Here is a 13,254-nt window from a genome sequence, read left to right as displayed (position 1 = left end):
GCTTTCGCTTTGAATTTGGAACCACCACTTTGTGCACATAATTTACTAACATGGTGAGAAACAGTACAACACCCACAGCTAGTGAACATGAGCCCTCTGATCTGATGACAGCTGGACAGCTGTCGTGTTTGTGTAAGTGTAATAAATCAATTTTATTTTGTGCCTTTTGCATAGTGAGGTTTATTTTTCAATGTCATCAGTCTTCTTCTGTAGCTGCACCCCATGCGTGTTAACACAGTCCAGAAGAACATTTTTGTGGTTATTGAAATCCCCTCCATCTCCTTAATGTACACTCCCTGTATGCACTGGCCTGTGAAGTATTTGTAATGTTGGATTCATACTATAAGTTTTATGCATATTTAAAGAGGCCATGGCTTGGGTAGAACTTGATACTGCTTCACTGTTGCCTTCTGAGCTTGTTTGAGTTTTGTTTTTGACAGATTCAGATAGATTTCCTTCTGGGTTTCAGTATTCCCTGCAGGAGTAAAACAGCACCTGCATGACACAGGCGAAAAACAAGGATGCAGCGACTTGCTAGGGAATTGTTCATAATCATTTCGGCATCAAAGCTCTGGCCGTTGTTCCCGCCGTGTAGCTACAGGGTGTAAACTGATGTTCTGCTGCACTGAAGAAGCATGTGCTCAAACGCGCCGTGTCCTCTCCGTCCCGCAGGCTGCGAGGACATCGTGGTGGAGAGCATCTCGCTGGACTCCATCATCACCATCCTGAAGTGGAGCTCGCAGCCCTACGGCTCCAAGTGGGTCCACCGGCAGGCCATCCACTTCCTGTGCGAGGAGTTCAGCCACATCGTGACCTCCGACGTGCTGTACGAGCTGAGCAAGGACCACCTGCTGACCGCCATCCAGTCCGACTACCTGCAGGTGAGACGCGCTTGGTGGCCGTCGCAGTACGGCAAGGCACAGGGCAAGAAACTTATGGTCTTATGGCTTGGTGATCGTGGGATTAAAGTCTTAAATAATTACTCACATCCTAAAAGCGTATCTTTTGTTACAGCAAATGAATGTAGCGTTCTGAATGAATGGACGAAATTTACTTTTGGCATTAAATGTCCTTAGCTAAATGTTTGAGACATGAAACAAAACATAATTGAATGTGTCTCGCCTCATTCCCTTATTAATTAAAGTGAAAATAACACAGAGTAACATTAATGCTTTCAATGTCACCGTGCAAATTGCCAGTGCTGCTCGGTCTGCGCTGTGGTTTGGTGTCTAACTGAATTCAAAAGTAATTATTCGGCACAAGTTAATTTCAGTCTCTGTGAAGATTGGTGCTATACAGAGGTGACTTTCTGGTTCATGTTAGTTTCTCTTCACCCTTCAGAGTGATGGTCTTTTTGTTCTCAGTGTAGATTGTGGAGTGCACAGTCTCACAGCTGTGTCTCTTTGGTAAGACTCATTTCTGTTGTAAAAACTGAAGAAGCCAGTGTCGTGGAGAGCATCTTCCTTTTTCTCGCTCTGTCAACTGACATCCAGGCACTTAGCTAGACGCAACAGGCACTTAGCTAAAAATATCCAGGCGTTTGTATAGTGATTCTAAACGGCTTTTTTACTCACGCTCCATTGAACTCGAGTTGAGTATCATATTGCATGTGAGCGAGCCCAAAATGATTCTCATAAGTGGACTGCCTCATTCTTGTAGGCAAAGTATTTCAACAACGTTTAAAGGATAGGACTGGTGTCTGGTGTGACTGGTGGTGACCACTGAATGCGGTTGATTCTTCTGTTAATGTTTCTTATAAACAGACCACATTGTGCTTAGGTTATTCTTAAGTCTCAAAGTTGGAACAAATAATTGTTCTTAAGTCCCAAAGTTGGTCTCAAAGCTCTCAAGTAATGGGAAGATTGACTGTTTGAATGGTATTGTTCTGATTGACTGTTTGAATGGTAGTGTTCTAAAGTGATGTATGTGTGCCTGTATAGAGTTATTCAACCCTCCACAAAAACACTGAAAGCACAGAGAACGACTTTAAAAAATGCAACTGTTTACTCTGTGCAGGTTTTCAATTTAGGCAAGATGATATTGCTTTCCAGAAAAACTATAAAGTCTGAGAGGCAGGGAAAGAAACCACCAAAGTCACTCATCTTACTTGGTTGGGAAGGTGATTGTACAAAATAACAGTATTGGAAAACTAGCTCGGTGGGAGTTTGGTAGTTATATTGGATAGCATATTTTTCCCATAAATACGGTATCTCCCTCTAACAGATTTCATTTCCTCCAAAATGAAAAGGTCACCATGCGCTTAGACCTGCGTCACTGTCGTCTTTTGGCTGGAGAAGGAAAAAAAAAACGCCCCTGCAACAGCTTCAGTAATCTGCCATGGAAACCTGGATCCTCCAGGATTATTCGTCTGGGAGAATTAAATGTGCTTCAGTGAGAGATATCTGCCTGCTCATTAGACATAGCTGATGCATTTAAAGGACACAGCTATCAGGGGAAATCTCAGATTATCTCATGTCCTGCCCAGGCAAAGCCCTCCTGTCCAAGATGCAGGAAGGGAGGGGGGGGGATGTGTGGAGGGGAGAGGAACTTCAGGCGAGCTGTCTGAGCAATAACTCTGCAGTTAATAATGATGAAAAGGGAAATTGTGGTCAGAGTAGTCTTCCTTTCTGAATCATAAGGGATTTATTTTTCTGCATTTCATTGCAATTTTCTGCTTGAATAACGCAGAATTGTAGATTAATGAGACCGCCGAATTACAGAACGGCTCCCTACTCCGGGGTCGATGGTTTCATTTCTGTACTCTGGCCACATAATGGTAATTGTGTCATACCCACACTGACAAATACCACTTTGTCATGTTATCTGTATGTATTTATGTATCTGCAGAAACTTCCAATTATGTGTGTAAACCCAGGCAGTGGAAACAAGAAGCTGCAGATGACATCTCATACCGAAGTACATCTGAAAGCAGTTGGCCGAGCAGCACATTGCTTTGAGAGAGAAGTGCTGTTAACTGGCGTTGTATGTTGTTGGTAGTTCATGTCATGCTTTTGAGAAAGTATTTGTTTTGGGCGAGAGCAGAACGTGGGATTGGTATCCCTGGCTCTCTGCGTTGCAGTGCCTCTGAGTTTCCACAACAGATACCCAAGGAACCTGGCGCTGCGCTCAGCCTCCAGAGGTTTCCTTAAACCGTTTGCCAGATGTTCGGGGCCACGGCGAGGGATGCCGGCGGCTGGATCGGAACCGCGTAGCCATTGGGTGGTGCTACCGCTACGCGCTACGCTAATCCTTTTTCCATTATACAGTTTTCTAGCGCTCCATTGTGTAGTATACATTTTGAACTGTAATAATCCGGGTAATTACTCAGTAATTTCACATGGATCGCTTCTGTGGTTTTCAAAAGAAGCTACTGGGTAATGAGGCTGCCTGAACTGTTGAAATGGTTTAATGCCGACGCGAGTGACTAAGCGAAATGTTAGCGCCGGGGCAGCGGGGGAAGCCGAAACAAAGGCAGATTGTTCCGGGCGCAGAGACGTCAGTGTTTGGTCCCTTTCCTCTGCTGGGGTCCCACCAAGTCGCCCCGGAGAGCAGGGGCTACGTCATCCCCTCGTGCTGCCCGGGGCCGCCTCGCGTGGGGGAAAAGAATGCAGGGAGCCGGTCCAAATCCGGGGCCTTCCTTTGTGCAGAACCCCGCAGCCCCTGCCAATCTGGAGAGATTAAGCCACTCCATTCCATGGGATTTGCAGTATAAAGATACAGTACTATTTAAAGACTCTTCCTAAATCCTTTTTTTTGACACTTGGATCCGCACGCGCACCAGGCCGGTGGTGTGATTGGCCGGACCCGGTGTGCGGCGTGCGGGGGGGTGGGGGGTGTTTGCAGCGTGGTCCCAGGTGGACGGGCTCTAATTGAAGATGAGCGCTCGCGCGGAGCCGTCAGGACGGCGAGGTGAAACACACTAATCGAGGCTGACGCACGGGGCCCGGACCTGCGCGGCGGCGCGTCAGGAAGCGAAGGGTGTTTATTTATCCTATTGATCGCTCCGTTTATTCATATCTCACTCCACTCCCGTCCTTCACGAAGATGCAGGAAAACCTGAACCCTCGCGCTCCAATCGTAATAACCTCCCACCCCCTCTCTTTCACAGGCCAGCGAGCAGGATATTCTCAAGTACGTCGTCAAGTGGGGCGAGCATCAGCTTATTAAGAGAATGGCAGACCGAGGTAAGACCCTGTCCAAACAGCAGTACCCCCCCTCCCCCCACCTCCCTCAGAGGAAACCCAGAAAACACTCAATGCCAATGATTTATTCACTAACCCTCCCATAATACAGTAATGAGCCCTTGGTGCACATAAGAACCACAGCGTTTTAAAAGCACAACATGAGTGGAAAGGGTCTCTGCTGAATATGAATGCCAACTCGGAGAGCAAGTACTTTTCAATCAGTGGTTTTGGCAGATTCGTTACTGGGCCTTGGATTCGGTCCTGATGTTTAAGTACAGATGATGAGCTCTGTGCAGCAGTACTGGGTGGTGTGATCTGAGGCATGTCTGCACAGGTTCTGTGTGCCAGTGCTCTTTAGTGATGTGTTCTGTGTGTCCTAGCCTCCCAGGTTCTGAGTGATGTGCTCTGTATACCCGTTATGAGTGGGTGTGGGTTCTGTGTCCATAATGGGCTGGTACAAATTGGTGATTGTGTGTCAGTGCTGAGTAGTGATGAGTTGTGTGTCGGTGGTGATTGGGGTGATGCGGTGTGTGTTGGCGCTGATTTGGGTGATGCGGTGTGTGTCGGTGCTGATTTGGGTGATGCGGTGTGTGTCGGCGCTGATTTGGGTGATGCGGTGTGTGTTGGCGCTGATTTGGGTGATGCGGTGTGTGTCGGCGCTGATTTGGGTGATGCGGTGTGTGTCGGCGCTGATTTGGGTGATGTGTGTCAGTGCTGATTGGGGTGTATCATCTGTGCCATAGAGCCCAACCTGCTGAGCGGCACAGCCCACAGTGTGAACAAGCGCGGAGTGAAGAGGAGAGACCTGGACATCGAGGAGCTGAAGGAGATCCTGTCCCCTCTGCTGCCCTACATCCGCACTGAACACATCCTGCCCACCAACAGTGAGGTCCTCTCTGACGCGGTGAGTGTGGCTGTGTGTGTGAGTGTGGCTGTGTGTGTGAGTGTGGCTGTGTGTGTGAGTGTGGCTGTGTGTGTGTGTGTGTGTGTGTGTGTGTGTGTGTGTGTGTGTGTGTGTGTGTGTGTGTGTGTGTGTGTGTGTGTGAATGTAGGCCAGGGAACAGTTTGGAAACATCCTGTGTGTGTGTGTGTGTGTGTGTGTGTGTGTGTGTGTGTGTGTGTGTGTGTGTAAATGTAATGTGCTTTTTCAAGTGCCTGAGCTTGGCATTTTCATACAGTGCTTTTACTTAAAGCAACTATGAGGGGTATTATGAAAAAAAAAAAACTTGATAACCCTCATAACCTGGTATTTTAGTTAACCCCTGTTTCAAGGACAGAGTTGTGGAGTAGCAGTGAAACATAGTGGTAAGGAACAGGAGTTTTAACCGAAGGGTTGCTGGTTCAGTTCTCCGCTGGGCCGCTGATGTTGTACCCTCGGGCAAGGTACTTAACCCAGAATTGCCTCAGCTATCCAGCTGTATAAAATTGTAACCTGTGTAAGTCGCTCTGGATAAGAGCGGCTGCTAAATGCCAATAATGTAATGTAATGTAGGATCCAGCCTTTCTCTCATGAACAAAAACCTTCATTTGCCAGAAAGCCTTCTCTGTGTGGGTCAGTGCTTTTTCCAGGACAGCCCCCTCGCGCAGAGAACTGGATCCAGTTGTTATGTAAGCTGTGGTCCGCAGCCCCCCTCTGCCTCCCTGCAGCCCGAGGCCTGGCCTCTCGCCGCACAGAACCGTGTGAATGGAGAGGGATCAGACGTAGCGATGTGAGGAGAGGGGTCTGACAGCCCCCGCTCCGAAACGCTGCAGCCCACCCGGGCCACCCGCTCTGGGAAGGAGCGGGGCGGTGGAGCGGGGCCGACCGCGGATCCCTCCAAATTTATTCAATTCTCCTCCGCTACCTGACTGCCCGAGGAAGCTGTCTGCCCTGTCAGAAGCCATTTCTCTCCCCGTCCGAAACCAAATCAATCGCCTCCAGCCACAGAGCTTCTAATAAATCCCCGACACGGCAGCTGTCATATACCCCATTGTGGTGCTTCCTTTATATCCAGCTTTTATCCCGGGCCTAAGCGGAAAAAATTGTTGCGTGGCAACATAGGCGTTGAGGCCGTTTCGAACCTTGTGTCCAAACGTCCACTGTTTAGCGTTTTCAAACGGGATGGACCTCTTTCCGGCGTAGGTTTTATATGTTAATGTGAGGAGAGGGGATTCCTGGGTGTCACAGATGAGGTTTACCTCCAGTGTGGGGAGCTCCTTATACATTTCGGTATTCGGTATTTATGGGGGAGGGGTGCAAAAACACCAAGGTTATTCATTCTGAAAGTGGGGAAAGCCTAGCAGTCATAAATCTAGTCTGTTCTAATTCTGTTTCGACCGCCCCCCCCCCACCATCCCCCACCCCTGTGTCGCTGACTCCTTCCCTGTGTACAGTACACATGTTAACTACATTAATAAACCTGATTGTACCCTGTGATTCCTGTTTGCTTTCGCCCACAAGCCTTTTGCTGTAGCTTTTAGCGCGAGTTTGTTCTGTTCAGGGCTGCGTGGCTGCAGTGATGTTCTGAGCCATGCCTCTGTCTCCGCTAATGCACACAGCTCCATCATCCGGTCCTGTTCGGAGGCCTGTGCGTATCGTATCGGAATAGAAAATGAGCACCCACGGCCTCCCGGATCCACTCAATTAATTACCCATTCACAGGAATAAATTAACAGCCAATTATCACAGAGGTGGCATTTGAAGGCTGCGTCTCCATTTTTCACCGTGACTCCAAAGAACACTTTTTTTTCCCCCATTCCCTAACATTAGCCTGTAACACCGCGCTGCATTTTTCCCCGATCCCTGGGAGCGGGCTCCTCATATTAATATGTGGCACAGCAAACCTCCCGTCTATCTGCTGATTGTGCTATGCGACTGATGGGACCTCTATGTCCCCCCCACAGATGAAGAGGGGCCTGATCAGCACCCCACCCTCTGACATGCTGCCCACGGCGGAGGGGGGCAAGGCCAACGCCTGGCTGCGGCAGAAGAACGCGGGCATCTACGTGCGCCCCCGCCTCTTCTCCCCCTACGTGGAGGAGGCCAAGGTAGGCAGCGAGGGGCCCTCCAACCCCTGCAGCAGGAGCAGGAGCCAGTGACGTGGAGACAGTTGCATTCTTAATGTTTGGCAGTCTTAATGAAGCATTGCACACTGGTAAACAGGAATGCTTAGATGGAGAAACAAACAGACTGCAGTGACAGTAGGAAAGAATCCGACTTGTGCATGAATTCATTTAATGCTGCAGAGTTTCTCAGAGTGTTCTGCTATTCATTATAGATGAATTGTTGAAGTCATGCTGTAATATTCAGGGACATCTGTGACTGTGCAGAGAAAGTATTGTCTACAGAGCTGTGGAAGTGGAGGGATTGGGATGTGTGTAACCCTCTGACCCTGTGTGTGTGTGTGTGTGTGTGTGTGCGTGTGTGTGTTTGTTATTGCTCCCTGTCTATCAGTCTGTCCTGGATGAGATGATGGTGGAGCAGACTGACCTGGTCCGTCTGCGCATGGTGCGCATGTCCAACGTGCCAGACACCCTCTACATGGTCAACAACGCGGTCCCACAGTGCTGTCACATGATCAACCATCAGCAAATCACTGGCAGCCAGGCGGCTCCTCCGTCTGTGGTGGCCAATGAAATACCAGGTAAGACAAATGGGTACAGCTCTAACATTCAAAGTGTGGGACATAGAAAGTTCAGAACAGAAAGTAGGATGTGCCCTGGGCCGAATACAGAATCCTGGGTGTTACGGTTGAAGGGAGGGATTATGTTCCCTGCTTTTGTCTGGAGGAGTTGTGCGGCACTGCTGATATTTCCCCTCAACGGCGTAGAATCTCTTTATAAATTAGTATTCCTCTCGCGTTGTGTAGGAGAGTGCTCCACTCCTCCACTCCAGAGTGCGTGTGTAAGCCCAGAGGGAGGGACCTCTTTTTTCCTTTTGACCTTGTGTGTACTGCCTGAGGCAGGGAAGGCTTTGTCAGAGCAGTGCGTTACATCACACCTGTTGCTCATACTGTGAGCTTCGAATTACACCCCTTTTCATCACAGACAACTCCAGCCCCGTGTCACACCTCTCTCATCAACAGAATTTGTAACAACTGACAAGTGTCGCCGTCGTAGCCCTCCGTGACTGGGAAATTATTTTTCAGATTCATCCCAGAATTCGTTCGGACGTTCCACTGCCGCTTTCTTCCGATTAGTTTGTGTTCGCATCACGCCGTTAGATTGACATCAAAACTGGGAAGGTTTCCACATCCAAATGGAAAAATTTGTTTGGGCTCAGAAACTTAACAGCCTGAAGTGGCAGTTGACTAAAAGAGTGACATGTTGACTAAAAACATGTTTTCATCTTCGATTGATTGCGGTTGTAAGACATTGTGAGCCCTTCAGCAACCTTGTTGAATGTTTTAACGCACTGGCGGTTTATTGTTCTGTTGTTTATTGTTGTCTCGCACAGTGCATTTGCCATGCCAGTGTTCAATAAAATAATTGACAACATGTCTTTATTATTGGTGTCACAAATTCTGACATCACAACTCTCTAACAACCGGATCATATCAATCAGTCTCTTGCCATTTACTGCAATTAGGGAGAGCTGTCTTTCCAAGCCTTAAGGGTCCTTCAACAATGTCTTGAGCTCTGTCAACACAACTGTTGGGTGTAATATTCATCTTGATGTTTACAAATCTTGGATAAAAACAGATGTATATTGAGTGGTTCTCCGCAGCAGAACACCAAGTGCTCCATCTTGTTTTACATGGCTCTGGGCGCAGTTTTATTGGCAGAGAATAATCCTACTGTGTAATTGTGACTCTCAGATGTTCTGTATAGTGTATTTTCCTGCTTGGACAGTGTTTAAAAACCTTTTTTTGACAGCGGCAACAGGCTTATCTTGGGGGAAATTATTTGCCTGTATTTTATTCAGAAATGCCACTGTGCAGGTCTGTCATGTCAAGCGCACTGAATCTGGCAACAAGCCTCGAAGGATGTCATTATAAGGCTTGATCATGTAGCTTGCATTGTCCAGCACAAGCAGTTTTTTTAAACCCAGCGTGAAATTCACATAAAGATGACTGCCATCTGTCACTGAGGAGTAATTAACGTAGTGTAGACATACTGTATCAGCCAACTCAAATCAGCCATATTGATTGTCCTCAAAACAAATTATGTGAAACATAATGGTCTTTTCACATCTGTTGATTTGCCAGTGACGAGAGATACACAGCCGGATGTTTTTATCAGTTGTTTGATGTTGACTTTGTGCCAGTAGTCTGCACCAGGTATTCCTTGCAAAGTTGACTTGCTGATGGAGCTGGATGCTTGTTTAAAAATGCATGTAGTTTCGGATGATTCACCTTTTCAAGTGGAGCGTGTGCGCAAACAGACGTACCCAGGATTTCTTTCCCCCTGCACTTTTTGACAGAGGATTCCCCCTACTTGCGTCAGTATTAAAATCTGGTCTATTGGAGTGCCTACGGGGACACCTGGAGGATAACCATTTAAATACAGGTCAAAAGCCCCGCAGGTCACATGGTTAAGGAAGAACCTGGCCCTGTTGACATTGCTCTGCCCTGGGCCTGCAACAAGACATTTAAGCAGTGGAAATGCTTAACTAGACAGCCATTGGTCACCTGAGCTGAGGCGAGCGTGCTGATAGGCTGTAGCGTGTGTCCCTGAGAGCGTGAATCTGCTCTGTCCCCCAGTGCCCAAGCTGTCGGTGGTGAAGGAGATGATCCGGCGCCTGCAGGAGCTGCGGCACACGGACCAGGTGCAGCGGGCGTACGCCCTCAACTGCGGCGAGGGCGCCACCGTCAGCTACGAGATCCAGATCCGCGTGCTGCGGGAGTTCGGCCTGCCGGACGGTGCCGCCGAGCTGCTGCAGGTGAGCCGCCGAAACGGTACACCGCCCCGGCACACAGAGTCAGATCCCTGCCCAGGGAGTTTGAGAGTCAATGGTCGAGATAATGGGCAAAAAAGTGATTGGCGGCTGTAGAGGTGATAGATGGAAAGTTCAATCGGTAAGTTCAGAACGGCACGTTTGGCAATCACGCCAAGCATGCTGCCCGCTCCTGGAAAAGGGCATCTCACAGCAACACGGAACAAAGCCCGCGTCAAAAAGCGGAAGGCTTGTTCATGGAGCGGCGTGCAGAAAAGGTCACCATTTATCGATCGAGGAACACAATTTAGTATCTCCCTCTTAACAAACTATGCAATGATGGAGGGCAAAGTGGAGCTTTACGGCGGCTCTCACAGGGGTCGTTTAACTAACGGTGTCAAAGAGATGCAACAAATGCCCGCCTCGCGTAACATTAATAACACTTTACAAACAGCTCTGCTCGCCCTCAAAACCAGCAGCTCTGCCCAGCCCGAATAGTGCGGTCTGCAGGCCTCAATGAAGGATGAAGTGTCAGACTCCATGCAAGTAATATGTGCTCATCTGTGGGTTTTTTTGTCATTGACATTAATCCTCAGACATCCGCTGTCGTCGTCTTCCCCCACTCCTAGAGCAGGGTTTCGAGATTTTGGCTGCTAGCCTTCGGTCTCAGTTGTCGCTAATCCTCTGAGCAGTGAGTCAGCCAAGGTTGACTCAGACTTTCATCATTTTGTTCCTCCTCTGCTCTAATAACGCAGCTGCTGTTCAGTGTCCTATAATAGACCAGACAGCCGAATATGAGATTGTGGCATTGGAATGATCCTTCACAATGGCTTCATTAAATTATTTAGTGTTAAACTGTTGTTGTTGTTGTTGTTCTCCGCTCCCAGAACCCGCACAAGTTCTTTCCAGAGGAGCGCTTTGGAGATGAGAGCCCGGTTCTGGCCCTGCGACAGGCGGGTCGGTGCCGGGTCAACAGCACGCCGGCGGTGGAGAGCATGTTCACCGACATGGAGGCGCTGGCCAATTTCCACCCGCCCCTGCCCCCGCCCCCGCCCCCCTACCACCCGCCCACCACGCCCAGCCACGCCCAGCTGAAGGCGGGATGGAGGCCCCGGGCCCCCAGTCAGCCGCCGTCACGCTCCTTCTCCTACCCCTGCAACCACACCCTCCTCCAGCGCCGGCCCTCCTCCAAGCACGGCAGCCCCGCCTACCCGCCGGGGGCTAAGGCCCTCCCGCCCGACTGCACAAACCCGCAGGGCCTGGGCCGCACCCTGCACCCCGACAAGCAGGGGGTGAGTGGCTGGGGGTGGGGGGCTTATGACTCTCTTGTGTGTAGATACGATGTAGAATTCTGTCAGAAAATCTAGAAAGGATATCTGAGAGGGCTCCTGAGTGGCTCAGCCAGTTAAAAGGGTCCCTTGGAGTGCCGGCTAAGCTGAACAGCATGGATTCAGTATTGGCTATGTTGTGTGCTGACAGTAACCAGGAGACCACAGTGGCAGAAAGAATTGGTGGTGTGCATGTAACACCCTGTACTTCTGCATAGAGCTTTCCAACATGAGATACAGGACCAGTCAAAAGTTTGGACACAACTGATTAAGATAATGGGAAACATGCATTCAAAGACATTTTGATCTAAAGACTTATGCTTAAATGCTTGAAATTTGTCTCTTAGACAAATATAAATAGTGAAGTTGATGCCTATGTGTGAATTTCTTTAAATTTTTTATTTTTAAAAAATATTTTTTGATTTGTGTAGCACTTTTTTGGTCACTGCATAATTCCATTTTGTGTTATTTCATAGTTGATGTCTTCACTATTGTTAAAAAATATTAAAATTTTAAATTTAATATTAAATTATTAAAAATAAATAAAAAGTGAGTCCAAACTTTTGACTGGTACTGTAGGATGAATGTACAATTTCTGCTTCCAGCAGGAGGAGAAATCAGACTGGAGGAAAAATGGAATATGATTGCAGCTGAATCAGTAAAAATGTACAGTATTTTGAAATATTATTAGGGGCAGCTCTAACGGTGTGTGTTCTTTTCAGAACATGGAGCCGGTGATAAACGAGTTCATGCCAGACATCGCCATGGGAGTGTCAGCCATGAACCTGAAGGAGCGGCGGATACCGGAGGCCATGAGCGAGGGGGAGGGTCGCGAGCCTCACTCGCACGTCTCCACGGTGCCCCCCGCGCCCCACTACCCCCCCGGGCCCTGCCCCTCCGGCCGGCACGGCCACGCCTCCTGTAAGAAGCACGCGGGCGAGCCTAAGCCTGACGGCCGGCCCGAGTTCCCGGACCTGTACGACTTCCCCTGCCGGCCGGCCACCCCGGGCTCCAGCCACCACACGCCGCCCCCGCTGCAGGGCCCCTACATGGGCCCGGACCTGTACAGCCACAGCCGGCCAGCCGCCGGCCCCCACCCCCCGTCCTACATGCCCCCCGCCGACGCCCTGCGGCTGGACATGCTGGAGCAGCCCCCGCAGCGGCTGGACCTGGCCCTGGCCACGCAGGGCGGCCCGCAGGCGGGGGGCGGCCACGTCCCAAGGGGGCGGTCCCGCAACGAGACGGACCTGACGTGCGGGCTGGGGCCCTCACGCTCCCCCAGCGCCGGCCTGGACGCCTATGAGGACCGGCCCCGCAGGTCCACCCCCGAGGGGATGGGGGGCAGCGGCGAGTCCCCGGGGGGCCTGCTGCCCCACAGGAACAGTGCCAGTGAGGAGGCCATCGCCGGCAGAGACCGACGGTCGCCCAACAAGCCCGAGTACCCTTACAAGAAATCTGCACTTTAATCCGAGAGGGGGGCGGAGAAGCTAAAAAGGGAACGTGGAAAGACTGACCCTTTCCTCCGTGGACAGTGGAGCGTGGGGGGGGGGTGCGTTCTCCCCCTGCTGTACTCTCGCACAGTCCAGCGGCCTCCAGCTGGAAGGCGCTAAGCACAGGGCGACCCGCCGAGGCTGCTCCATAGGGTCCAGTGCCAAGTCCCACTCCTCCGGCCGCTGCACCGCGAAAGGGTTGGTTTGGTTGAGAGCTGCCTGAAAGCAACTGCTGTATTTATGAATCTTTATCCTGGAGGAAACTCCACAAGTTCACGGCTCACTCTCACCCTAAAAGGCCCGGAGGCAGCTCGCCCACTCCAGGCCCAAACACAGCACCAGAGCCCCGGGAGTGGGCCCAGCAGCAGACTGCACTTTAACCAGAAAGTAGCAGCTTT

At 50.1% G+C, this 13,254-nt stretch overlaps 1 protein-coding gene across 1 annotated transcript in view; it reads left to right on the top strand.

The window, feature by feature from the left end:
* Positions 1-12,832, top strand: part of btbd7 (BTB (POZ) domain containing 7) — a 68,508-nt gene extending 55,676 nt beyond the window's left edge. Inside the window, exons 4-11 of the mRNA XM_036542521.1 lie at positions 673-881; positions 4,109-4,184; positions 4,928-5,088; positions 7,068-7,211; positions 7,618-7,807; positions 9,866-10,044; positions 10,926-11,330; positions 12,089-12,832. Of these exons, the coding sequence (XP_036398414.1) occupies positions 673-881; positions 4,109-4,184; positions 4,928-5,088; positions 7,068-7,211; positions 7,618-7,807; positions 9,866-10,044; positions 10,926-11,330; positions 12,089-12,832 (2,108 nt within the window). The remainder of the gene's footprint in view (positions 1-672; positions 882-4,108; positions 4,185-4,927; positions 5,089-7,067; positions 7,212-7,617; positions 7,808-9,865; positions 10,045-10,925; positions 11,331-12,088) is intronic.
* Positions 12,833-13,254: the final 422 nt, after the last annotated feature.

This window comes from Megalops cyprinoides, chromosome 12 (genome assembly GCF_013368585.1).
Source record: "Megalops cyprinoides isolate fMegCyp1 chromosome 12, fMegCyp1.pri, whole genome shotgun sequence".
Lineage (NCBI taxonomy): Eukaryota > Metazoa > Chordata > Actinopteri > Elopiformes > Megalopidae > Megalops > Megalops cyprinoides.
This window is presented reverse-complemented; position numbering and strand designations above follow the sequence as displayed.